The sequence below is a fragment of the Maylandia zebra genome, linkage group LG16 (assembly GCF_041146795.1).
Source record: "Maylandia zebra isolate NMK-2024a linkage group LG16, Mzebra_GT3a, whole genome shotgun sequence".
In the NCBI taxonomy this organism is placed as follows: domain Eukaryota; kingdom Metazoa; phylum Chordata; class Actinopteri; order Cichliformes; family Cichlidae; genus Maylandia; species Maylandia zebra.
In genome coordinates this window covers 37,097,573-37,125,462 of record NC_135182.1, presented here as the reverse complement: position 1 = coordinate 37,125,462, position 27,890 = coordinate 37,097,573, and the positions used below count along the sequence as shown (strand labels likewise).

At 46.0% G+C, this 27,890-nt stretch overlaps 1 protein-coding gene across 3 annotated transcripts; it reads left to right on the top strand.

Moving 5' to 3' along the window:
* Positions 1-1,645: 1,645 nt before the first annotated feature.
* gtdc1 (glycosyltransferase-like domain containing 1) lies at positions 1,646-26,252 on the top strand. 3 transcript variants are annotated; one of them, XR_013093386.1, is made up of 12 exons: positions 1,646-1,751; positions 7,656-7,867; positions 12,887-13,054; positions 14,134-14,307; positions 19,888-19,998; positions 20,070-20,141; positions 22,981-23,090; positions 23,521-23,665; positions 24,027-24,087; positions 25,502-25,572; positions 25,657-25,748; positions 25,824-26,252. XR_013093386.1 is itself a non-coding variant. In XM_004574424.3 (11 exons), the coding sequence occupies exons 1-11, from the start codon at positions 1,701-1,703 to the stop codon at positions 25,896-25,898; spliced, it is 1,281 nt and encodes a 426-aa protein (XP_004574481.1). In that variant the 5' UTR covers positions 1,646-1,700; the 3' UTR covers positions 25,899-26,252. The 3 variants fall into 3 exon arrangements, 2 of the variants coding, with proteins under 2 accessions (XP_004574481.1, XP_012771204.1); XM_004574424.3 differs by lacking the exon at positions 24,027-24,087; XM_012915750.3 differs by lacking the exons at positions 1,646-1,751; positions 24,027-24,087 and adding an exon at positions 1,842-2,044.
* Positions 26,253-27,890: the final 1,638 nt, after the last annotated feature.

Below are 27,890 nucleotides of genomic sequence, written 5' to 3'. Positions count from 1 at the left end.
AAACTATGACCCTTTTTGGAATAAAGGTTGTGGTGTGAGTGCTGTCTCTGCACACCTGACAAACAAACATGTCGTCAGTAACTGGAGATGTGATCGTTCACACTCTCCGCGCCGTGATTCACACCTTCATCCTCCACACCTGCCGAGCGGCTCACGTCCATCCCCGCCTCCACCCGGCGAGCTAACGGATGCTGTTATGAGTCCTCTTACCTGAATGATGCTGGACGTCCACACGGCGCTTCACAGCTTTCACTTTAGTCCTGCTTCAGGTGTGTGACGGGGTACGTCCATACTGGGTCCTGTAAGCGTGCCATACGGACGATAAAGTTTGACTTTGACGTGGTTTTAAATCAGTGTTGGTGCAGTGATCTCTGCTCTGAACCATTCGTCAGAGCGCAGCAAAGCCTTCAAACCACCTGAAACCAGCCCAACGTCACACCTGTCTCACAGGGTTTATTAATAAAGATTTATGCAATTTAACAAAACAGCCAGACAGCAGTCAGCTGACCCGTCATTGCCCTTTGATCACTGGTTCATGACTGTTAGTGAAGCAGAGTGACTCATGCAGGTGAGAACAGGTGTGTCTGGTGAGTGTGAGCTGCAGAGTTTTACCTGCGTAAACACAGTGCAAAGGTTTCCTTTACTGAAGCATGAAGTACATGTATTCATGAGACACGCAGATGTGTGATGAAGATGGTCAGAGAACATCAAGTGACCCACGGACATGCAGCATCATGTGACTGCAGTTTAACAGTTTTATAAAACAGAGAAACAGACTGTATGCAAACATGTAGGCGTGACACTCACAGAGGTCAAATGAGCCATCGTTCCATTTTTCAGCCACACCATCAGGGTCAAAGGTTAACCAGGTGACCTGCTGCCTGCTTCTTAAAGCTGCTGATTATCAAAAATGTAGCCACATCTGTCCCCAGGACAACAGGCGTGAGTGTCCTCTGTAACTTGTGTGAAAATTTGGGCGTGAACAGAAGCTGTTGTCCAGGTAAGATAGCACCTGGTCACACATGCTGGTGTGTTCAGGTGAGTCTCAGGCAGGGGCGTAGTTTCCAGGGAGGTTAGGGGGATTATGACCCCCCCAATAATCAGACCCAACCAATATAACCCCCCCCAATAAAATTATGAATTATTTTGCATAAATAGGCTGTTGATTTTCTTTACTCATTTCAGGAATTCCCAGCAAAATAGTTGCATGTTTAATCATCTGGGAATTTACCCAGATTTATTTATTTATTTAGACAGAGATCTTGACCCCCCAAATGTTCAGCACAAAGTTACCCCGATGGCTCAAGTTTATTCACATAATAATTAAACTTGGATTAAATTACTGTAAATCCCCGCCTGCTGCTAACTATACTAATGCAGTATTACTGCGGTAGTAGCAGTACTGCTGATACTTTACTGCGTACTAAAACCACAGGCTGGTGTCTCTGAGTGTGTAATACTCTTTAAACTGCAGTTTTTAACCTCTGACTTTAAAATTTTAGCCCTGCGACAGACTAAAGACTGGCGACCTGTCCAGGGTGTACCCCGCCTCTCGCCCCTTGACAGCTGGGATAGGCTCCAGCACCCCCGTGACCCTGAAAAGGATAAGCGGAAGTGAATGGATGGACTTTAATTTACATTTAACTATTTTTTCCACTCAGAAGAAAAGGCGGGAAGAGCTGCTCGGCTAAACCGACGTGATGACGTCAGACCGTGCGTATTCTGCTATGATCCGGGAGATGCTGTCAGAGGTGAGTGTCCCGCTGTCGGTGAACTGGCCGTTCGTATGAGGGTCCTCGGTGGAAGCACACCGGCGGGTGCTCCGGTCCTCCTGCCGGCTGCCAGTGGCGGGGAGTGTGGGGGAGGAGCGGACTTTGCACCGGGGAAGGAGAGCTACCTGATTGCGGCTAGCTGTTAGCCGCTATCAGCTAACTGAGTCCTGGTGATACGCTTTTAGAGCTAACGATGCTAACGGTGCTAACGGAGCTGGACGGAGAAGCCTAGAAACAGTGCTACTCCAGGACGTAGACAGAGCCCTGACTCGGTGCGTGGGAGAGTGTTTGGGTCATTGCACTCACCACCAACAAACACCGTACCTGCGCTCAGACGCACACTGAGGTACAGGCGATGGATACCTGTGCAGGTGTTTGCTCTGAGAAACCAGTCTGTGGATGAATCAGCTGATGGGTGCACTAGTGACAGGTGACAGGTGAAGGCTCTGGGGTGTCTCAGGTGTGTTTTCATTTTCAGTAAGAAACATGTACCTGCTGGCGTTACTCAGGTACAGCTCCTCCACCTGTGAGGTCCAGGTGTTCTTATTTCCACCCCATCAGTGTCCAGCATCATGTTCAGGTCATCCCATCTCAGATCACAGTGGGTTTTTACTTCCCAGCTCCACAGTAAACTTCCTATCAAAGCGAGTTTTTACTCCCCACTGTTGTCAAGTGCCTGCTCACAGGGGCCTGACAGCATTATTGTGGGGTCTGTACCTCACAGTAGAAAGCACTGTGAGGCAACTGATGTTGGGATTTAGTGCAACATAAATACATCAGAGTTGAATAAAAAACGTTGAACGGCAAAACAAGCAGTGACATCCAAACATTAAACAGGAACACTGAGACAGATCAGAGAACTGGAGTGAGCCGTTACATTCATTCCACTCATTCATTAGTTTCGGTGAATTTCCACAGTGGGTTTGATGTTTCACTCTGGTTTTTATTGGTTTCACTGCTGGTTTTGGTGTTTTTAATGATTATTGTAAGGAGGGCATGTGTCAGAGGCAGATTTATGAAAAGACTTAAAGACGCCCACAGTGTCGCTAAACGCGACCATCACCTCTCTGTAGTTTTAGTTTAGTGTTGGTGAGAGTGAGGCAGGCTCTGTGGAGATCCTCTGTACATCAGTTAGTGCAGAGTCACTGTGGGCTGAGCAGGAAAACCCCACAGTGACATTTACAGTGCAGATGGGGGCGGGTGCAGTGCTACTGGGACTGTCATCACATTATTGTCCTCCAACAGGCCTCAGCATGGCACACGCAAAGTATAAAGACACGAGGGGTGGCTCAAGACTTTGGCACAGTACTGTCCATGCTGAGGGTTTAATAATGAGAGGAAAAAAACAAACGTGATTGGTTCATGTCTCAGTCCGATATGACCCCAGGGGTCGTGACCTTTGCTATCAGACGCGATCCGAGTTGCTCTGCAGGGCCGAGGAGGAGCACGCTCAGGCGTGCAGCAGGTGGTGAGGTCGGAGCTCAGCACAGGTCACCTCTGTGGGTTTGGACTGCTGGCTGAGGGTGGAGGCGGAGGGGCAGGTTTAGAGCAAAAGTGATGCTTCGCCTCTGTCTTCATGGTCGTGGAGATTATCGACTCATCAGGGAGCTGCTGGAGAAGAAGCTCCACAGATTAGCCAGTGAGTGTGCGGTTTCGCAGTCAGACACGCCCCTCGCCGTGATGCCAGTGCTCGTCTTGAAACCTCGTAGCAGGGCTCCTGAAAGCTTTGGGCGATGGGCATCTGTGGTTGTAGATGGAGCTCTGTCCGTCATGGCAGGGTGGAGGCTGGCCTGCCTGATCCTGACCGGTCCGGCCGCTGCATGCTGAGGCTGTCGGGGCTCCGCCCACACCGTGGTTCTGCGGCATGCTGTTTCCATCAGGCTGCGGGGGGATTCCCTACGGGGAACGCCGCTCGCATTAACCCTTTGTTTCAAGTGAGTCGGCAGCTTCCAGGCGCAGTGGGAGGAAAGGTGTTTAGGTGAGATGAGTGTGAGCTGGAATCCCCCGCTGGCTCCACGGTGGAACCATCCAGCTCACGTCTACTGACACGCTTCCTGCCTCGCCGTCCGGCGCTCTGGCCTCATCTACGTGCCCCTCAAACCCGGCTTCATTGAGCACTGATCGGTAATCAGTCTGATCGACCGGTCCCGGTGTGAGGATGTGAATTTCCTCTCTGATCTTTATTAAATCTCACCACTGCACCACAGACCTGATTCTACTTCCTGTTTTCATTAATAGCAGTCTGTGTGTGTGTGTGTCAGCCTTGAGGTTGAAATGTCTCTAAGAACATTCTTTTATTTTCACATCACTGATGGAATCATTTATTTACTGATTGAAAATCAGGTAATGTGATCAGACACAAACATGAAAACAGTCCAATTTCTTTGAACCTGCTTTTACTGTGAAAGGTGACGAGAGGTCGAGTAAAGTAAACGAGGGTCCCTGACAGTTTCGAGGTTCGTGCACACATAACTGAAAAGTAGAAATAAACTTTATTTAAAACAATTGAAACAACACCATCGCTTCATTCATGATTCAGTCATTTTTTATTGTCTGTTTGTGCAGATTCATTTGATCAAAAACAAACTTAAATAATCTGGTGTAGGGCTGGGCCATATCATACCGTTCACGGTAATACCGGTGTAATTTTGGGCAACGATAGAAAAATGAAATATCGCGATAGAATATGGGTAAAACGCGCATGCGCAGTGCCTTTGTTTTCGTACGCACACGTCGGAAAAAGCATGGCGGTGAAAGCAAATCGTTGAATGAAACAGATGAAGCAGAACTGGTTTGTAAAAATGCTGCAGCTTCACTGGTGTGGAGCTGGTTTAGCTTTCGTCTGTCAGACACACAACAAAGCACTATTTTTGGTAGCGCATGCTAGCGGGCCGTCGTTATTATGGTGTTTTTTGGAAAGGATGGCACACTTAAAATCAATCCTTTGATTTTTCTGAAAGTCGACAGAGCTTATAACCCCGTGTGCCTTATGTATGAACTCTGGTTGTGTTTACTGACCTCGAAACTATTTTATGTGCACGGCGCTCGAAAATCTGTCAAATGTTTCAGTACGACTTTGCTAAGCTACGAAGCCGCACCGCTTGATGGATTGTCGGAGCATTACGGCTATCGTAGGCGGAGCCTCGCGGAGTGATACTTACTGTGCTTCAACATAATATTACCGTATTGTGTGTGTATAACCCCTGTAAGTTTTGTGGATATTATACATGGTTATGCTGAGGATATGTCGGCCAGTTTCCACTGGAAATGCCTTTTGGTTAAACTGTCAGCGAGGAATTTGCATTTGCACTGTTACATTTTATATAACTTTAATTCACATAAAACAGCTGCTTGTTTAAGTGAAAATACATTGATGTTTTTTTTTTTTTTTTGCACTAATAAAGTTGTGGAGTTGTAAAGTATTTTGTCTCGTGTCAGTTATATCGTTATCGCAAATTTTCAAATGTATATCGTGATAAATATTTTTGGTCATATCGCCCTGCTCTAATCTGGTGTTTCCAACCTCTGGCTCAGGGCCTGGTGAGGGCCCAGAACTCAGTGTGAGAGGTCAGCACAGCAAGACAAAAGCAACATCTTTGTTTTTGTAAATAACATTGTTATTAATGATGATCAGGAATCTGAAGGTTTGTGGGGAGGGGGTGGTCAAACATGTGGTCCCAGGGCCTGAAGAGGTCGGTGCTCCTGATCAGCAGCTCGGAGACGATGACAGGAAGCTGTGGAAAGTTCAGAGAAGAGGTTTAAGCTCGTGTGACGTAAACATGGAAACACTGATGACATCAGGCTGATTGTTGTCTGATTTCTGAATGAACAGATGTTTGACAGGAAGCGGCGCTTCGGGTAGAGCGCTTTCGGTTTCTGGGTTCCTGCTGTGTGTGTGGGCCCGGCTGCTCTGAAGGTCGCGGGGTCCTCCGACTGTATTAGACAGGAAGTTGCTTTCAGAATAACGGCCGGCATTATGCTCAGATTTGTCTGCATTAAATCGGCTCATTGGTGGCGCTGATTGCCGCGCCATGCCCGGTGATATGGACTGATTGAGCGTGTGCGGGCGCGCTGAGTGCTTTGTGGGCAGCTAAATGGAGGCGGACTGGAAATCATGGGCAGGGGATTCAGCGGAAGCCGCTGCTGCGTAAACTCCATAATGGATCCATCAGCACGCATTGTGCTGAGGGATGAGCTGCGAGCGCACACAACACAACGACAGCAACAACAATGCAGCGGCAGCTAATCGCCCCGCAGCGCCCCGCCATCTCCTCCATATCTGCTCCGGCGCAGCAGCCCGTGTGATCGGTTCAGCTCGCGTGTCAGCAGATTGGTGCAAAACTTCTGCTCCGTCCAAGTGATGAGCAGGAAAACTCCATCAGCTCCACCAGCCTGCATGCACGCTCACAAAGCCATCGCACTCCTGTATCGCTGTGATCAATATGATCGATGGACCATCAATGGGCCTGACGCACCGACCTCACACTGCAGTGCTGCGTCACAACACGCATGGCAGTAATGATCACAGTGATAATAAACATCAGTGTTATTGATCATAATGATCATGTTGGTATGAGTCATTCATGGTTTGTAAACAGTGATACACACTGTGTGTGTGTGTGTGTGTTGGTGTGTGTGTGTGTTGCTGTGTGTGTGTGTGTGTGTGTGTGTTGCTGTGTGTGTGTGAGATTGGAGTCCCGGGTGACGTCACACACCTGAGCATCATCACACACAAACGCTGACAAGCAGCTTTCAGTCACAACAGAGATACACTCTAACAACTGTCCAGCTGCTTTAATACACCTGAGCAACAGGTAATCAGGGTCTTGGGGGCAGAGTAGGGCTGCACGGTTAATCGTTAGAAAATTGCGATCTCGATTCATACTTATGTGCGATCTCATTTCCAAATGACAACGATTTTAAAAAAAAAAGAAAAGAAAAAAAAGACGACAATTGTACCGCATTTTGATCCGGGACGTAATCTGCATGAAAACAAGCGCTCACTCTTCCTGCTCAATAAATGACAAGGGCGGAGCCTTATACCACGTGATACAGAAGCTGCCGTGTGATGCTAAAATTAGCAGGAAAAAACAACGGAGAGCACGTCAGGGATGACGAGAAAGTGACAGGAGAAAATCCGTCCCGGTCAACCACCCAAACATCAATAACGGGAACCTTATACAGCGCTTCCCTATACCCGTCGACCTCCCGCAGGCACAAAGACATTACGGAGGCTATCACTTATCACCTGACCAAAGATATGGCTCCATCAACACTGTGCAAAACGAGGGATTTAGGAAACTGATCAACACCCTAGACAAACGCTACACAGTGCCGTCCCGCAACTATTTTTCTATTGTTGCACTACCTGCTCTGTACACGCAGCGTCGAGCAACGGTGGAGACGGAATTTCAAGCAGTACAACATTTTGCAGCAACGACAAAACGTGAGACATTTGTTGTTTTTATGTTCAGTTTCAACTGTTACGAAGTTGATGTGCAGTTAATAAGTGCAATAAATATTTATACTGGAAAAGAAAATCGTGAGAGAATCGTGATCTCAATTCTAAGCCAAAAAATCGTGATTCTCATTTTATGCAAAATCGTGCAGCCCTAGGGCAGAGCCTATTCCAGCTCCACTGTTTAAGCTTTTCCACTTTCCCCTCTGACAGTTCAAACCCTCCTGATTTCCTGCTGTGACAGCCCGGTGCACATGTGTCCTTATATGGAGCGTGTGGGGGTGGCTGCACACAGACGCTGAGCGTGCACCTGTCGCACCTGACCGAACCTGATTCACTGACGCTCAGGTGTTTCATGACTCTGAAGAGTGTATGAAGAGTATATGACTCCATCTGTGAGTAACAGCTCTCATCTGCCCTTACAGGAGACCCCGCCTCCCGCACAGGAGACCCCGCCTCCCCGCATCCTGCTGGTGGAGGCGTTTTATGGCGGCTCGCACAAACAGCTTATGGACCTGTTGAAGGAAAACATCGCGGGCTGCTCCGTCTTCACGCTACCTGCCAAAAAATGGCACTGGAGGGCAAGAACAGCGGCGCTCTACTTCAGCCAGACCATCCCCGCCTGCCCGTCATACAGGTGAGACCCAGACAGGTAACACAATCCACACTTTAACCCTCACTGTGGGGTGGCTGTGGTTTAAACCTGCATGTAACTAATAAACTGTCCCCACCTGAACTCCTCACCTCGTTAACTCTGAGCACAACTGTCCATTAACCACTGACATCACCAAACGAGAGTCAACACACAGACAACACAGACATTTAGAGGGAGGTCTCAGAGGCCTCGCTGCTGCATGAGCAAAGACTTACCTGGTGACGGCCATGAGGATGAGCCTGAGGATCAGAGAAGAAGCTGCACTGCATCAGCTGTGGATGCGGAGGAGGGAGGCTCGGGGAACTCCATCAGTACATGTAATGACTCAGATTAGGAATTAATCAGCGGCTGTGGTCCCTGCAGGGTAAAAACAGGTAAAACTAGAAAGTGCATTTTCTGAAGAAACTGCAGTGTGAATGCTGAAATCTCAATATATGCACTGAAATTAATTAATTGCTGAATTTCAAGTTAAAAATTTTGAATGAGATGAAAAATACAGAAATTTTCACCTGAAAACCAAAGTTCAGAACTTTTGAAAGCTGATGTTCACACAGCAGAAGTTGGAAAATAGCTGAAAATGTTTAAATGTGAATTAGAAAAACTTAAGTAATGGGAAAAGAAAATTTTAGAGTCAGAAAACATCTGAATGAATATTATGATATGAAGTTCATATTCTTTAACCCTTTAAGACCTACCATAGAACCAAGTCCGCCAGAGCTTATAGTATATTTTTACATGCTGTGGAGCCATTTTTTTGGAGCATTTCAAGTTGCTATACATCAATACAACCATTATAGCCCAAATTTTAATAATATGTCTGCATTAAGTGCATAGTAATTACATAAATTGCAAAAAAGTGCAATAAACTACAAAAAAATAACATATATTTCTAGTTAGAGAAATTTAAGAGGCTTATCCCTCAAAACTGTAAATACAAAAAAGTTGCACAAACTAGTTTCCCACCAAAGGAAATTTATTTTGAGTGTCTTCATAGTTTTATTTTGAGATACACCAATTTTCATATACTGCAGGAAAAACGAAAAAATATATTACAGTGCAAATTTGCAAAATAACAGCATATGCATCAAAATAAAAATATTTCCAGCAGTGCAATATGAGTCCTCAGCATCCCAGAAACGACACAGAAAGTCATACAGTCAAACATAACTTTTAAAAACACAAGTATAGGCTCATAAGGCCACGATGGTAAAAAACTACATTTCCGCAAAATGACGTCACTTCCGGTTTCGGGCAGGTCATGCGGTCATGTGATAGTTCACGCTGATGGACGTAGGAAGTGTTACGAACAGCTGATCGGATCGGCAAAGCGTGTTTCTGGAATATTATGTTTTTGTTGCTGCAAGTGCTTTTTATGCAGTTTTTGCAAAGCTATATGTGGAAGGAAACTGTGACCTAGAACAAGCTGATGGCATAAGATGTAAGTACAACTCCTCTGGTTTCATATGCAAAAAAAATTATTGCACTAGCTTACGTGGTTGCAGTGCTACCGGGATTTAAAAATAGTTACGCAAAATGGAGCGTGTCCGCTCCGACCGGCTTTAAAGGGTTAAATCACAGAATGACTAAAATGTGATCCCTCCACTTGGATCCACACAGTATAAAAAGTTTACATCTCTGAGCTTTGAAAGACATGCTATTGGAAAGAGAACAATGATCGCGACGTTGAGGGTAAAATGATGGCTGTAGAGCAAACACTGTGGACACAGCAGCAGTTGAAAGAGACGTGTTTAAGATGAATCTTGGCAGAGTGAGAGAGAGCTCGTTAAGCAGGTGTGAGCCTGGTTGCTATAGTGACTGCACCCAATGGCTCCATACACACGCACACAGACATGCGCCTCACTTCTGCTGCTTAAAATAAACAGAAAAGTCAGCCCGCAACAAATCGTTCCCAAATCAAAAGTACACGTCGTATTGACAAAATTCTTTCACCGTGAGCACCAGCAATGTCTAGTCTACTGAATTCTCAGTTTTCATGCCTGTGGAGTTTATTATATGGGCGTGACGACAGCGTAAAGACAGCCTGTACTTCTGATTTTCAAACGAACCTTCTGAGCCATTTTAACATTAGTCTATGGAAGAGTTGGAGGGAGGAGGCTGTGCATTGGTGACATTTATGACAGAACCATAACACCTATTACAATAATAAACACATTGGATGAAAGAGGACAGCGATGGCTACATTTTGAGGGTAAAATCATACCTGTAGAGCAAACGCTGTGGACACAGCAGCAGTTTAAAGAGAAGATTTCAAGATTAATTTTTTCGCTCCTCTCACTCTAGCAGTTGAGCTGTCTCACTCTAGCACCAACATTCCGTCCCATACACACCCATTATAAACTCTGAAACGGGTGAAAAAAAAGCATGAAACTTTGTGTTGCTCTGAGGAGATTTGCCAAAATTCTGTAACTCCCACAACAATGATAGTGACATTTTCTGAAAGCCAACAAAAATACCTACGTTTTGATGTATAATTTGTGGGGGTTGAGGGAAAATTGAGCAAGTAGCAAGTTGTTCGGACATGAAGAGAAGATTGAAAAAGGACAAATGGCCCACTCAAAGCCAACTGCATAGCAACCATAACAACGCATGTATTTTCTGAAAAATCACAAAGATGAAACTCAAAACTTAAAGAGGGATAAGATGAAAACGGTAACAGACATGAAAAAGCTGAATCATACATGAATAGCCCAATAATTTGTGAACATTTTAAAGTGTGAATGGCGTTTCTACGTGAAAGTATGAGGAAGTAAAGTTTCAAAAACGAGCAAGTTTTAGCAGAATTGCGGAAATTTCCCATTCATTTTGATGGGACAAAAAATTGCACAAAAAGCTTAATATTTTAAGTATAATAGCTATAACTACCAAAAGTCATAGCACCCATCTCCAGAAATAGCAGAATAGTTTAAAGTTTGAACGGTGAAAATAGCACAAAAATTGTGGGAGTAGTTAACGTACAGAAGCAACTAGAACTAGAAAAATTTGCATTTCCTGTGAAAATGCTGTGTGGATGCCTTAACGCTGAAGATGTCTGCTGAAAAAAGCTGAAAAAGTTGAAATTTGAAAAAAACGTTGCCCTGAGCAGGATTCGAACCTGGCCCTTCTGGTCTCAAGGCGGCTACTCATCTCACTGAGCCAAACTCATTCTCACAAAGAAGAGTTGGAGAGACTGACAATTCTGCTGAAATGAGCAGAAGTGGCTGAGAATTGTGCTGATAAGAGGTGAAAAGGCTAAAAACTTTGCAGAAAAGGGGTGAATCAGCCGAATTTCTGCTCAAGAGTTTTTTTCTGAAAACAGCTGAGATTTGTGCTGATAAGAGGTGAAAAAGCTGAAAATTTTGCTGAAAAGAGTTGAATGAGAAGAATTTCTGCAGAAAAGATGGAAAGAAGCAGAACATTGCGCTGAAAAGAGGTGAATGAGCAGAATTTCTGCTGAAAAGAGTTAAAAAAGTTTAACTGTGAACTGAAAGAAATGTTGCCATAAGCGGGATTTCAACCCGGGCCTCCCAGTCTGAGAACGGATGCTCATCTCACTGAGCAAAAAAAAAAAAACAGGTCAACCCGGCAAGGAAAATCAGTGAGGCCACTGATAATATGGCAGAAATGGGCAAAAAATATTGCAAAAAAAATTCCATATCTCAAAAAGAATAGAAGTTATGAGCACCAAAATTCATAGCCCGCATTAGCAGAAATAGCAGAATCGCCATTCAAAATAAAGATTTGAAGAACAATACTGTGAATGCTTTTCAAGCATTCACACTAACTTCACCGAGGCTGGAAATGTAAGCTGCGTCAGAAAGAGCAGAGGACCGCAGACGGAACCCTGAGGAACCCTGCCTCGTGGAACCTCTTTAATGAGCATGCTCAGATTAAGTGTCATGTGATTTGTTCTGATAAAGTCCATGTGACCAACATCAGCAACTTTGTCCTTGTGCTGGTAGCAGTGAGCTACACATCCGCTCAGCAGGCCGTTCCAACAAACCAACCAGTATGCTTTGCAGTCTCACAAGGGCTAGTTTGAGCGTTTGTTTCTAACACCTTTAGCATCCTGTGGAGCTCGGGCTGGTCGGGCGCTCAGCTCAACATTTAGGGGATGTCATCAGTGACTGCAGCAGCAAACAGAGCTTCGAGTTCCAATCCAACTTTATTTATAAAGCACTGTAAAACAGCCAGCACAGGACATAAGAACAGCAGATACAACGAAACAGCAAAAGAATAAGCTCTACATTAAAAAAAACAACATCCTGTCAACTGAAAGCCATCTTCTCTCAGGGTGAAGACATTTAAAAACAGAGGCCCGTCTAATCTGTGGAGGCAGATGGTTCCACAGCGTTTCATACAGACGTGTCTACAGATGTCATCACATCCCAAACTCTCTGTCTGACGTGTCCACAGCGATTCACCGTAAGCAGGCAGGGATCACAGCGACCTGAAACCGCCACTCTGACAAGCTGCTGATTCATATCTGATCACATCAGAGAGTGCAGATCAATACCACCGTTCTTACAGGGACAACGCTCTGACTCATCCTCGGAGCAAAGAGTCACCATCTCACCACGCTGACCTTTGACCTCCTACTCCTTCAAAACACTGAGGTGTGACGAGCCACCGGCCTCTGATCTCTCTGTGTGGGTTAGACGCTGTCACCAACTGTATGAGGACATGTCTGTGTGTGTGTGTCCCCCCCCTCCCAGAGCATGAAAGAAGCAGGGACTTTTATTTTGAAAACCCACTCTGACATTACTCAGCAAAGCCACGAACCATCACTCAAGCATCCATGTGAGCCCTGAACGCTTACTGGCCCTCTCCATCAGTGCAGCCCAGGAGAAGGAGCTCCTCCTCCGGCCTTACACTATCACCTGCTCGAAGCAGGAAGCAGGCGTCGGCTCTGCAGTTCACTGAGGAATTCTCAGTGTTCTGAGATGATCAGCTGAGCTGCTGACACGCTGTCTGCACCTCCTTCATTGTCTCCTCTCTCTGCAGGCTCCTCTTCAGCAGCTCCGTCCTCAGCCTGTGTGAGCTGGCGGCTCTCAGACCGGATCTGGCCCGGCTCAAGAAGGTTCTGTACTTCCACGAGAACCAGCTACTTTATCCGGTCCGCCGACACCAGGACAGGGACTTCCAGTACGGCTACAACCAGGTGCTCTCATGGTGAGTGTGTTTGTACGGGTGGGGGAGTCCATGTCGTGCTGCGTTTGTAGAGCCTAACCAGAAGGTACTGCTGGGTCCAGGGTGTGGGCTATGACACCATTAGGCTGTGAGGGCGATGCACGCAGACAGCAGCAGAAACCATGTGCTCCGGTAACTACCATCATTGGAGCGAGTCAGCTGGTCTGGAGCTGGCGGTGTGCCACAGAAAGCTGCCGATCAGCTTCCTGTCAGCTGTCTGAGTAATGGCTACTCTGATGTTCGTACTGCCAGCATCCAGCCCGTAAACTGATTATTGATTATTAGCTGATTGATGCGCTGTGCTCTAGTTTGCCTTGGTAAGGCAGTGTGTGATTGGTTAATGAGCTGCTGGGATGCGATTGGTTAATTGCGGGGGCTGTAGTGTTCATTAATCAGCGGCGGGACAGTAACGAGCGGCAGAAAACTGATTGTTGTTGATCTGCGGGCAGCTCGTCAATAAGCCGAGCCGCTCCGTCTCCTCTAACGTGGTTACAGTGCCATCAAATAACACAGCTGGGATCGTTAGCAGATGTCTGATTGGCCCGTGCCCAGCGGTGTCCGCACGCCTCCCCGCAAAGCCTCAGTCCAAACTAATGTATCTGATCTGGATCACTGCATGGAGGCGTGTCTTCATGTTCACCTGAAGCTTAAACGTGACCTATGTAAACCTGCAGACAGTGGGTCCTTACACTCCTGCCCAGGTTTTCCTCAGAGTTAGTCTGAACTTCAGGACGTAAACACAGGTGTACCTGTTCCAGGACGAAGCTCTGACCTCAGGTCAAAGTTCACGTTACACAGGTGTGTATAGGTCAAAAGCTCCAGGTGCAGACACGGCTACACACTATAAGTGAATAATTTATATGTGAGGGCAGCCAATCAGAGTTTAGTTGTCTTAAAGTGGGAGGAGCTACAGCAGCTTGTTTCAGACAGGTGACCTGAATCTCAGGTAAACTGCAGAGCGTGGCCTTCAGTGATGGAGCTTCATGTCCTCTGTCTCGTGTGTGTGTGTGTGTGTGTGTGTGTGTGTGTGTGTGTGTGTGTGTGTGTGTGCGCGACACCAGCCTGGTGGCAGATGTCGTGGTCTTCAACTCCCGCTTCAACATGGACTCCTTCCTGTCATCCATCCCCTCCTTCATGAACAAGATCCCAGACCATCGCCCCAAAGACTTGGACTGCCTCATCAGGCCCAAGTGTGTGGTCCTGAACTTCCCGCTCCAGTTTCCTGATGTCAGCAGGTCAGTACACGGCAAACCTGCAGTCCCCTAACTCCGGATTGTTCTGTAAATAGTTTGAATAACTTTGCTGTTTACAAATCGTGTGCATAGGTTACTAAAATGTATAATTTCTATTTACATTTCAAGTTATGCAAATGATTCGTTAAACATGTTTGTGTTTGTTACAGTATCCTTTTTCTACTCAGATTTGATGTTTTTGCCTGATTTGTAGATGAGCTGTGTTGATACAGTCAGTAAATTCAGACCTGAGCTTGTGCTGAAAAGACTGACAACAAACAAGGCGAGGAAACCGTTTTTAAAGGAGAAATTTAGAGGTCAGAAACAGCCAATTATACTCCAAAGAGTTAAAGTAATGCAGTACATTACTTAGTTACTCCAGGATACAGATGTTTGATATACTACTGGTTACTTTACTTCCATGATCTGAAACACTGTCACTAATCACCCTGTCGTGATGAGGACGTCTGCTCTGCAGTGTCTCATGTGTCTCATGCTCCGCCCTCACACTGTGAGGAAGTGATGACACGGCCGCCATCCTCCACGTCCTCCTCCGCCATGCTCAACACAGGAAACAGGAGTGTTAACGCTTAGACTGAGGAGGAAGCAGAGAGCTCCATGAAATCTTCATTTCACTGTAATGACCTATAACATTTAAACTCTGCTTACTCTGCTTTCATAAAATAAACAGATGACAATCATCATGTTCTCGGTCAACTCGCTCCGAGAATGTGTGAGAGCGAAGAAACAGTACAGCTGCCTCTGAGCACACCTGAGCACAGCTCCCCTCTGAGACCAATCACAGCGCTGCTTTAGCTCATTAGCTGGCAGGTGTTCCTCGTTCTTTCCTATGGCACAAGAAGGATGCCGCTGCTTGTTGGAGCGCGTGCAGTGTGGTGTTTGTGGTCTCCATCCATCAGGCGGCTCTGACAGGTGGACTCGTGTAATTGGATAGTGATTGACTTGCGGCGGTGCACAGACGGAGCATCCATCACGTCGAGGAGGATCAATGAGCGCATCACGTGAGCAGCAGGTGTCCTCCTGCCCGCAGTGTTTGGTCTTCTAAGCTTTGTCTGCTTTCATAGTGGCTGTCACCTCCTGCAGGTCAAACTCACTGAGTGGAGAACGACAACAGACCAACGAAGGTCTCTGACGCGTCCTCCTCTTCCTCCTGCAGCCTCGGCCTCTGCCTGCACCCACTGAAGCTGTCCAAAAAGTCGATACTCTGATATTAATCAATACTAAAGTCATATAGAATTAAGACATCACGATTAGGGCTGGGCCATATCATACCGTTCACGGTAATACCAGTGTAATTTTGGGCCACGATAGGAAAATAAAATATGGCGATAGAATATGGGTAAAATCCGCATGCGCTGTGCCTTTGTTTACATACGCACATGGCGGCAACGCAGAACGAGAAGAGCAAAAGCGGATCGTTGAATGAAACGGATGAAGCAGAACTGGTTTGTAAAAATGCTGCAGCTTCAGTGGTGTGGAACTGGTTTAGCTTTCGTCCGTCAGATACACAACAAAGCACTATTTTTGGTAGCGCACGCTAGCGGGCCGTCGTTATTACCGTGTTTGGAAAATACGGCGCACTTAAAACCAATCCTTTGATTTTTCTGAAAGTCGACAGAGCCCCTTATAACCCCGTGTGCCTTATGTATGAACTCTGGTTGTGTTTACTGACCTGGAAACGATTTTATGTGCACGGCGCTCGAAAATCTGTCAAATGTTTCAGTACGACTTTGCTAAGCTACGAAGCCGCACCGCGGGATGGATTGTCGGAGCATTACGGCTATTGTAGGCGGAGCCTCGCGGAGTGATACGTACTGTGCTTCAACATAATGTTACCGTATTGTGTGTGTATAACCCCTTTTTAAGGTTTGTGGATATTATACATGGTTATGCTGAGGATATGTCGGCCAGTTTCCACTGGAAATGCCTTTTGGTTAAACTGTCAGCGAGGAATTTGCACTGTTACATTTTTATTAGAGATGGCACGATACCACTTTTTTATGTCCGATACCGATATCATAAATTTGGATATCTGCCGATACCGATATGAATCCGATATAGTGTTTTTTAATCAACAAAACTGTTTTTTAAAAATTTTGCTGCATTTTGTATAAGTTCATACTCAAGTTTAAAACAACAACTACACTAAAGCTATTCTGTTATACCTGTATGCAAAAAAAAAAAAATTTCATAGTTCAGCAATACTGATCAATCTAATAAACTTAAACCTACACCATCCTCACTATTCTGGTATTTTAAAGAGTACTTAGCGTAAATATTAAGCAACCTAACTAATAGGGTTCCAACTCCCAGCAACAACAAAAATAAATAAATAAAAAATAGGGAACCACCCCTCACGCTCCACCTCATGATGCTTAATCGACGTAATCAACCTTAATTTGATGCAGTGTGAAAAAAAATGCACAGAAATCAATTATTTTTCAAGAAATATTAAATAGATTCAACATCTTTCTTCAACAAAATTGCAGACTGCACAGATGGTACCTTCTGAAAGGAAAAAGTACTATAGCTTACTAGGGTATATATATTAGACTTAATAGTTACTATATACAGTAATTGACTTCTATTCATTTTACATCAAATTAAAACTTTGGGTGTCAGATAATTATTTATTAAAAGCTAGACATTTTAAATGAGAATAAGAAAGAAAAGTATGTCTTTGTGCCCCCTTTTCCCTGTTAATGCCCTATCGGCCCCCCCTGGCTAACCTTTGCTAGATCCGCCCCTGCACAGTTACAGCCGTCAGCTACGTAGAAAAAGATCCTCGAGTAGAAAGTAACATTAAATACATTCTAACAACAGCTGATCAAGCTTAAACGTGCTGCTGTTGTTCAGCCGCTGGTTTCCTCTTTCTGGTGCAAAGTGGGCCAAAAGCAAACTAGAGACATGGACTCGTGACAGAAAAGCCGATCAGCTGATCGTTAAGCAGTTTCATGATTGAAGTAGCAGCAAGAAGAGGCAGTCGCTCCATATATCGCTTGTTAAGCTTAACGCAGGAATGCTTTACAAACATTCAGAGATGGACTTACACACTTGCTTTACTTCTCTCGGGATAACTTTGTCGGAGATGAAATGCCGGGTTGCTAGCGAAGCTCCACATGCTATCCAGACCACCGACAGGTCCCGCATGCCACAGCCGCTCTATCACGTGATGCATACTGCTCCGACGTGCTAACGTTCTGAGGTGAGTTACGGCGTGTTGCAAGTTTTGTGAGGTGCTTTCGTGATATTTAATGGATCGATTACATTTTTTATTTTTCTCCGATATCCGATCCAGTAATTTAGGTCAGTATCGGACCGATACCGATACGTAATATTGGATCGGTCCATCTCTAATTTTTATATAACTTTAATGCACATAAGAAACAGCTGCTTGTTTAAGTGCAAATACATTGATGAGTTTTTTGCACTAATAAAGTTGTGGAGTTGTAAAGTATTTTGTCTCGTGTCAATTATATCGTCAGTTATGTCGTTATCGCAGATTTTCAAATGTATATCGTGATAAATATTTTTGGTCATATCGCCCTGCTCTAATCACAATATTGTCACTGATTTCAGTTTGGACGCAGTCAGAAATATTATAATTCTCATCATTTATCAGCACATATCCATATTTTATATCTATGTATAAATCAAAGCTGACACTGTGAGACTTCAGAGGTGTGAGCATCACAGCAGAGGCCTTTGTGTCAAAGTATTAGTCCTTTATTTATCCAGGTTAAAAATCTCATTTTCAAGAGAGACCTGGCATCATGGCAACAAAGTAACTGAGGATAAAACAGAAAAACATGAAGGACATGTTCCTGGTCTGACTTTTTTATAGCAGATAACCTTAAAATACAACCATGAATCGACATGTAAACATTACCTGATGCTGCTGAAGTGCAGCAGATATAAGTCACAGAGGTTTGATTAGACACAGCTGAGAGTTTGTAATCTGAGAAAAAGTTTCTTCAGTTTGAACAGCAGAAATGAGGCTTTATTGTTGGAGGCCGACAGCAGTGAACACAACAGCAGACTGGTGCGTAATGAGCAATGAAGAAAACAGAGATTTGTGATGGGAAATTGTTCTCTGAGTGCACTGAGAGAGAGAGCTGTGCAGGAAGTGTGATTTATCGTGGTGGAAGGAAAAACAGCAAAGTCAGGGAATTCATGACGATGTTTATCAAATGTGAAGCGTAGTGTGGATCTTCTTTTGCTGCTGGTTCAGTGGATTTTGTTTGGAGAGTCGCGACACCTGTTGCATCAGAATCTGTGAGCTGTCGGCTTTCAGCCCCGACGGCGTGTCTGTGCGAGAAAGCCGACAGCTCACAGATTCTGATGCGTCGGGTCCGCGCTTTGTGTTTACGTCTTTGTGCCGAATCCGTGTATCTGCTCTCATTTGCTGTTTTAGCTGTTTGGTTGTTGTTGAAATAGTTTTGTGAGCTTCAAACTGAGATTCTGGACTTGCTGATAAAATTCATTTATATTCAAAAATTGAGGATTTAATGAATCAATAATTTTTTTTTTTTTTTTTCCAAGCTAAAATTGATTTTAATCGGAAAATCTATTTTTTTTTAAACCCACCCCTATTACAGAGATCCAAACACTGCGATACATCGGGGATCACTGACAGCAGCTGTTGTGTTCATGATGATCACGCAGTAAAAGGACCACAGTCTCTGAGTCTTTGAGCTCAGGTGTAGAAAACCTGCACGCAGCCATGCACTGTGACAGAGCAGAATCTGAGGATCAGCTGTCAGTGTGACTGCAGAGTCGGTGTGCGTTTGCCGCTCTGGGCTGGGATGAAGTCGGTGTGCGTTTGGTCCTCTGGGCTGGGATGAAGTCGGTGTGCGTTTGGCGCTCTGGGCTGAGGTGAAGTCGGTGTGTGTTTGGCGCTGTGATTATTGGTAATAAAGTAAATGCGCCACAGTGATTTTTGACCTTCATTCCTTCGTGTTTAATCAGACTCAGAGGTGAGGTCATCGTCCTGATCACTGCACATTTATCAATAACATAATTACACCCCCCCCCCCCCCCCCCCCCCGCTCATGTTTTTATTGTCTCCAGTCAAACATCTAATTTATAAAATGGATTATTGAATCAAGTTTTCCCAGAAGCCTTAGAGGCAGAAACTCCACTGAGAGGCCGTCCAGCTCTGTGGGGAGGAGGAAACAACCTCCAGACACCCCCCTCCCCCTCTCCCTCCCGCCCCTCCCCCGTGTTCCCACGTAAGCTTTCCTGGAGCCTCTGCAGGATCTCAGAACAGTAACAGAGCAAGCAGCATGCTCAGAGGAAGTGATGTCACCTTTGACAGTCCCCACTATGGGTCACTGTTTTCTAAATCTTAGGGGAGGGGCTTCCAGCTCTAAATGTGTCTGATTGGTTGATGACTCACAGCGGCTGCGGCTCATCAGGGGAGAAGACCGTTGTTGATGTGACAGCAGGACCCGTTAGCTCCTGATGCTAACGGGTCTGAAGTTTCTATCTCTGTGGTGGACATGTACCTGCTCTGAGTGCGCTGCAGTCTCCACTCATTTCCTGTTTTTCTTTCTTTTTCAGGTTCTTGCCTAAACACAAACTCCTGCAGCGGCCTACTGAGCAGTCTCGTGTTGATGATATCATGTTGCAGGGCGAGCAGCAGAGCAGAGCTCACGATGAAGATACGCCACGGTACAAATCCATCCCTGGTAAAACTCAAAGACTCAAAGAGTTTTGTCTCACATCAGTTTGTGACCCGACAGGTGTGAGCAGCCTGCGGAGGGGGGCGTGGCCAGCCAGGTGAATCCTTTGCACATCGTGTGGCCTCACAGGTGGTGAGTTCAGTCTGAAGCCTTTACTTTGAAAACTCTTTTGAAAACTCTTTTAAACCAAGGCAGCAAAACAAAATAAAACACATTTCAGAATAAAAGATTTTACTATTTTTACTTTGAAAATGAAACCAGAATGAGACTTTTATATCAGCTGTAAAATAATCTCATGGAACATCAGACCTGAGCTAAACTGCCACAATAAACCTAAGAAAACAAACCTCGAATAAAGCTGTCATTTTAATTCAATGCACTTTTATTTCTACAGCGCCAAATGAAAACAACTGTCGCCTCAAGGTGCTTTATATTGTAAAGTCATTGTGATCATATGACCCCCTATGAGCAAGTACTTTGGAGACAGTGGAAAGGAAAAACTCCCTTTTAACAGGAAGAAACCTCTGGCAATGGCAGGGATAGCTCAGTAGGTAAAGTGGTTGCCCCATGATCGGAAGGTCGGGGGTTTCGACTCCACTGAACGGCTACCCTGAGGTACCCCTGAGCAAGGTACCGTCCCTACACACTGCTCCCCGGGCACGGCACTGGTGGCTGCCTACTGCTTCACTGGCTGAATGGGTTAAATGCAGAGGAGTAATTTCCCTATGGGGACTAACACATACACATTATTACATATTATTATTATTATTATTATTATTATTATCCAGCAGAACCAGGCTCAGGGATGGGCGGGGCCATCTGCTGTGATTGGTTGGGGTGAGAGAAGGAAGACAGGATAAAGACATGCTGTGGAAGAGAGACGGAGGTTAATAGCAGGTATGATTCAATGCAGAGAGGTCTGTTAACACATAGTGAGTGACGAAGAAACACCCAGTGCATCATGGGAATCCCCCGGCAGCCTACATCTATTGCAGCATAACTAAGGGAGGATTCAGGGTCACCTGGTCCAGCCCTAACTATATGCTTTAGCAAAAAGGAAAGTTTGAAGCCTAATCTTGAAAGTAGAGATAGTGTCTGTCTCCTGAATCCAAACTGGAAGCTGGTTCCACAGAAGAGGGGCCTGAAAACTGAAGGCTCTGCCTCCCATTCTACTTTTAAATACTCTAGGAACAACAAGTAGGCCTGCAGAGCGAGAGCGAAGTGCTCTAATAGGGTGATATGGTACTACAAGGTCATTAAGATAAGATGGGGCCTGATTATTTAAGACCTTGTATGTGAGGAGCAGGATTTTGAATTCTGGATTTAACAGGAAGCCAATGAAGGGAAGCCAAAACAGGAGAAATCTGCTCTCTCTTTCTAGTCCCTGTCATTTATTTTATTTTATTATGAAAAGTTCTGTTATATTGAAAGGAAAGCTTTTATTTTGAAAGTAAAAAACAGGTAATTTCACAGAATCTTCAGCTTTTATTTTGAAGCTTTGAGACAGTTTCCTGCTGTTTGTCAGGTTGAGTGAGTGAAATGTTAATGAAGACGTATAAAAACTCAAAGTTTCACAGCGTGAGGCTGCAAGTTCACTTTCATTAAAACACAAATCCTCTATCATCATGAAGTAATCAGACTACAGTTACAGCAGGTGGAGGCTTGTAAACATGACGTGTTGCAGTGTGAGGCTGATGGTGAGCGTCGGCGTGTGCACCTCACCTTGCGTTGTATCGGTGACAAAGCGGCGTGCTGTAAGCTGCTGTGGTGGCACAAACACAGATGGATTACGGCTGCGGCGACAAGGATTTCCTGTTAATCTCTGATTGAAGCTGCAGCTCATCAGGCTTTAATCTGAGCCTGGCCCCGATCCTCAGATTACAGCCTCTTACTGCTGAGGGGGGGGGCTTCCAGGTGAACACGGTGCTGGAGCTCGATGAATATTAATGAGCTCTTGGCCCTTCACTGAGCATGCACACAAAAAACTGAAAACAGACTGTCAGCAAATGGGGCTTTTATTTTGAAATTATGCTTTAAATCAGCCTGCTAAATTCCTGTAACTAAATGGTAAATGGTGATTTTATTTATATTTTATTATCTGATAAAATAATTGACTTCACTATTGTAACTATTGTATTTTGAAAAACAAATCACCCTGCTTTCTATAACTGACTCTTACTGTGAAAGTCTTGACAGTATGAACTATCTAACTGAGCTTTTACTTTGTAAATCTGTCAGCAGTATTGAGTCTGTATAGATTTTATTGTGAAATTTGAAGATTGCTGTGATTGATGGATCAGTTTCATGTGACAGGTGGCATGTTTCTGGTAGCTTATAGATGTATGACATCATCAGTGTGAGACCTGATTGGTGACTGGAGCATTATTGGTAGGTGATCAGGATGATTGCGATCAGTTTTCGGGCTGATGGCGGACACTGCAGCTTCCTGTGTGGATGAATTTGAGGGTTCTGGTGGCTGTGAGGTTGATCCTGTTAATTACGCTCTCAGACCGAGAAGGCGGGGATGGTAACTCTCGGTCCTCCCCGTCACGGCGATGCTCGGGGAGGAGGATTGGAGGCTCGCTGAAGGAGTGAAAGGTTTGCGGGAAATGAGGGAATTATCTGCGGCCGGCCGGAACGAGCTGCGAATGGAAGGAATAATCTGCTTGCTTGTCATCTGAGGAGATCATTGTTGCCGCTGCGGCTGCTGTTTGACCTTCACTGTGTAAGCAGAGGATCAGGTGGAGACGACCACCAACACCTGACGCCACACAGAAAGTCACCTACATGCAGGAAACAGGAAGCAAACAGCAGCTGGGCGTGTTCTTCTGTTGGCTTGTCCCAAGCACTGCTGACCTCTGACATCACAGCCACCTGACCACCTTCAGACTTCACATACATGTATTAAAGTGTGTGTGTGTGTGTGTGTGTGTGTGTGTGTGTGTGTGTGTGTGCGCGCGCGCGCGTGCAGGGAGCATGATAAAAACCCTGAGCTGTTCTTCAGCACTCTGCTCAGACTGAAGGAGCGAGGACTCGACTTCCACCTGTCCGTGCTCGGAGAGACCTTCACCGACGTGCCCGGTACACACACAAATACACGCACACACACACGCGGGAAGGAAAAACTCCCTTTTAACCTCCAGCAGAACCAAGCTCGAGGAGTCCAGCAGCTCCTCCTCTCACTGGTTCTCAGGCGGCAGTTGAACCATCTTCTAAGGGTCAAAGGTCACTGCTGCCCCTGTGTTTCTAACGGATTGTATCATCAGCTGATGATGTGATTGTGTGTGTGTGTGTGATATTAAAGTTTTAGAGCAGCCTTTAAATCAGCTTCATGAGCACTGAATTTAATCCCATTAGGACGACTCTAATCGACTCTGATTGGCTAAGAGGGTCACAGTATTGATTGTGACACGCGCGCACACACACACACACACACACACACACACACAATATCTGCAAGTTATTTCATTCTGTTTATAACCTTCTCCTCCTTCCTCTCCTCCTACTGCAGAGATCTTCTCCTCCTCCAGACTCCTCCTGGACTCCCACATCTTGAACTGGGGTTTCCTCCCCTCTAAGGAGGACTACCTGAGGGTTCTGTGTGAGGCTGATGTTGTTGTCTCCACTGCCAATCACGAGTTCTTCGGCGTCGCCATGTGAGTCACCTGTTTTACCTGCGCCAGGGTTGATCTCATGCGCCTTTATACAGATTTACTCTCTGGTGTTCTGCAGCAGGAAGTTCCTATAGACAGAATAAAACCATAGTTTAATTATAATGTGAGTGTGACCAAACAGCGGGATTTTAAAGTAAAAGTCTTAGTTTTAAAATACAGAAATTAATTTCACGTGACACCCCCCCCCCCCCACAGATTTCTGTTCTTCCACACAGTGTAAAAGCTGAGGCTTTTATTTTGTTGACATTTGCAGACACTTTTATGATGAAGCTCTTATTTTGGTGAACTGTGTCCTAATACTGTTGTTTTGACCAGCTGTATGATGAAGCTTTTATTTTGGCAGGCCGTGTCCTGGTGCTGTTATTTTGATGGGCTGTAGGCTGTATGAAGAAACTTTTATTTTGGTGAGCTGCGTCCTGTTATTTTGGTGGGCTGTATGAAGAAGCTTATAGTTTGGCGGGCTGTGTCCTTCTGTCATTTTGATGGACTGCATGATCAAGCTTTTATTTTGGTGGGCCGCATCCTTCTGTTATTTTGACGGGCTGTACATCAGCGGTCTCCAACCTTTTTTGCGCCACGGACCGGTTTATGCCCGACAATATTTTCATGGATCGGCCTTTAAGGTGTTGCGGATAAATACATCAAAATAAAACTAGTACCGGTACCAAAAAAAAGAAAAGTATTCATAACACACGTGAAAAGACCCAGGAAATCGAGTTAACGATAAAAACGATAACAAAATAACGCTGAAAACCGATAAAAACCCTGAAAACTATACATTTCACACCTGAGCCTCAACTCTCACAGCCCGGTGTCAAACGACTCACGGACCGGTACCGGTCCGAGGCCCGGGGGTTGGGGACCGCTGCTGTACATTGTATGAAGGAAGCTTTTATTTTGGCGGACCATGTCCTGCTGCTGTTATTTAGTGGTCATGTCTGAGTTTGTGTCCTTTAATAATTCAGCGTGAGCTGCTGCTGTTCGGGGTGCGTTTGATTCCACTGCAGGCGTCGCAGCGGTCGGTGCAGTCCTGATCTGAGAGTCTCTGCATCCCTCCCAGGCCTCAGAGTCTTCACTCAGGTGTCACATCAAGGACTCTTTGAAAGCGTCCAGAGTCCAGCAGAGTCCTGCAGGTGTGACTTCAGTCAGCCCGAATCAGCCAATCAGACAGTTCGGAGCATCCGTGTGATGTTCACCTGATTCATGTCAGCTCTATTGATCCCAGATGAGAGAAACGAGCACACACGAGGACTCTGCAGCACCGAGGAATCCAGCTAATGTTCAGACTGTTCACAGCAGTAATGATCGGGTCATTAGCGATCACATTATTGATCAATCGCGTCAGAGCAGCTGAACTCTCAGGCAGCAGCTCTCCTCTGCACTGATTGTTAATGATCAGGTTATTGATCAGTGAGTCACATCAAGGCAGTCACATGACCACATGGTCAAAAGTTCCTCTGCTAAAGAATCCTGCACCAATTACAGCAGAGAAGAAGAAGAGCGCCGTCCGAGGGGGCGATAGTGCACGCTAGTGTTAGCATGCTAACAGGCAGAGTGCTACTTAATCACTCAGACCTGCTGACTGAACAGGAAACTCAACAAAATAAATGCCTGCATGTAGATAGAAGGGGGGAAAGTACAAGTTTATTTTAACAAAATAAAAGCCTCTGTAAGGTGATAACTGAGGGGAAGTCAGTTCTGTTTATTCCTGGTTTCTCATTGGTCAGGACTCTCAGGTAATGGTAGCTGGTACAGGTGTGCAGAATGCTCTGCTCTCTCATTGGCTCTCAGGTGAGTCACGTGTTGAATGTGTTGCAGGTTGGAGGCGGTGCATTGCGGCTGCTTCCCTCTGTGTCCGAAGGCGCTCGTTTACCCCGAGATATTTCCAGGTGAGCACACCTGTGTCTCTGCAGCTTCTTCTTCTGCTGTCCTTAAAGGAGCACACCTAAACTACTACTTGTTCTCTAATGCAGCACAGTACCTGTACTCCACACCTGAGCAGCTCTGTAAGCGGCTGCAGGGACTCTGCAGGAAGCCCGACGTTGCCCGTAGACATATCGTCAAGGTAACGGCATTTAACCGATTAACTGTGTCGTGCGGTGACGACCTCCTCCGTCAGCATGTGGTTCTGATTCTGCAGGTGGACACCTCGGCCTACTCCTGGGCCGCCCTGAAGCCGCGTTTCCAGGATTTGTTGTCAGCCCCGTGTCCCTGAACACACCGCTGCCGCCATCGCGTCTGACCTGCGGCGCCACTGAGCTCAGCATGAGAGCCAACTCTGAGCCCACGAGTCTGGACTCGTTCTGGTCTCCTCAGACTGGGTTCTTGGAGGAGTTCTGTGCTGGACCCACAAAGAGGCCAATTCTTCCTCCACAGGACTGATCAGACTGGACCAGGTCCTGGTCTTGATCCTGGTTTAACTCTGGGTCCTAGTCCTGATCCTGGACCTGGTCCAGGATTCTGAAGTTTGTTTGTGGTTCTGCTGAAGATGCTGTAAAACTTTTCTGATATGTTTGAAATGGACTCGTTTGTTATTGATAAACATGACATAAAATCAGAATTAACACGATCACACGTTGTGTTGTTATTCAGGTATGGAAGCCCATTTATGCCAAAACACTGAGACAAATAAGAAAAACAAACGTTTATTTATTTGAAGTCATTTCTGAACCGTCACGCAGCCTCTAGCAGAACCGCCGTTATTGATCCGATTGATCGGTGGCAGAGACGCTTCACTTTTAAATTCAGTAAAACCAAAAACCAGCCGCCGTACGTGAGTGAGGCGCTGTGCTCATGTGACACATGCTGTTTGAGAGCCGCGGAGGCCACTGCTTCCTGATTGGATGACACCATCATCACTGCCAAACATTGTCTTGTAAAAACTGTTCTGGTCATGTGATCAACACCCAAACCTGGCCCAGGTGTTGGTCCTGGAAATTCCTTGAGGGGCGGAGCGTCAAAGGTTTAAAGAAAATTTAAGTCGGGTTTATTCTGAACCGCAGAAACAACCTGAACAGACCCCAGACGAGGCTCCCGCCCTGGAACAGGATGAGAAACGGCGTGAAAACACATCTTTGCTTTTAAAGCCTGAAACATGGCCGTGACATCGATGGCGGTGGGCTGAGTTTTGACTCGTGAACCTTCACCTGAGACGATCTGGTGATCGCGAACTAATCACGCCGGAGGAAGTGTAAAAACCTGATGTGAAAGCAGACAGTGAACGCCTCAGGACTGACGCTCTTCTTCTGTGGTGTAAATGTACGTAGTGACTCTGTTCTGGCTGTCGTGTCTCTAACGAGGTCGGCATGGCGCCGTCACCTTCGAGGACTCGCCCACTAATGGTTGATGGTGGGCGATGTTCGGCATGTTGGCATGCCATATGTCATCAGTTCCGCGGGCAGAGCGAGCGTGTCATGAATATTCCCGCAGCTTATTACAGAGCCGCGTCCTGACGCTCATCTGCTCTGACACCATCAGCACCGATCACATCAGGACGCCATGCTGCTGTGTCTGACGACAAGGGCGGGGTTTGAACACGCAGGAGCCGACCTCTGAACGGTGTCCAGACCGGAGTCACAGACCCAGACTGAACACGAGAGGTCAGAGCGAGGCTCCTCAGATCGCTGAGCTTCGGCCCTCATCTGTGAGGTCAGAGGTCACAGGTTTGATTGCTGAGCTGTGGGAAACGCGGTGTCGCTGCCGGCCTGGTTCTGGTCAGCCGCTGAAAACCTCTGCTGTGAATCATGTGACTGGCGTTTTCCACTGTCAGTAGAAACAGACTCTAATGTGTCGACAGGTGAAGGAACAATCAGATGTTCACACAACAGCTGACGGCTCACCTCATCCATCTTTTATGTACAGTCTGTGGTTGTTATCAGGCTCATTAACAACCTGTCACCACTTCCTGCGTCAGCCTCGCACCTGAGACAGGAAGTAACCTCGATCAGCTGACGGACACAGGTAAACTCCAGCTCCTGACATGTTTAATGCAACAGTGATGATGAAGAGTCCCTGTGAGCGTGGGAGCTTTGGCGTGCACAGCTGAGCGGTCGATAAATGAGGCCTCGGGTGTGTGTGAGGAGGAGCGGGACTGAGCGCGCTCAGTGCCAGCCGCAGGGCTGATGTGATCTGGATCACTGTCGTCCCCGCACAGCCCGACAGCTGCGTGAAGATGCCAGCGTGCATTAATTAGCAGCTGATTTTACTG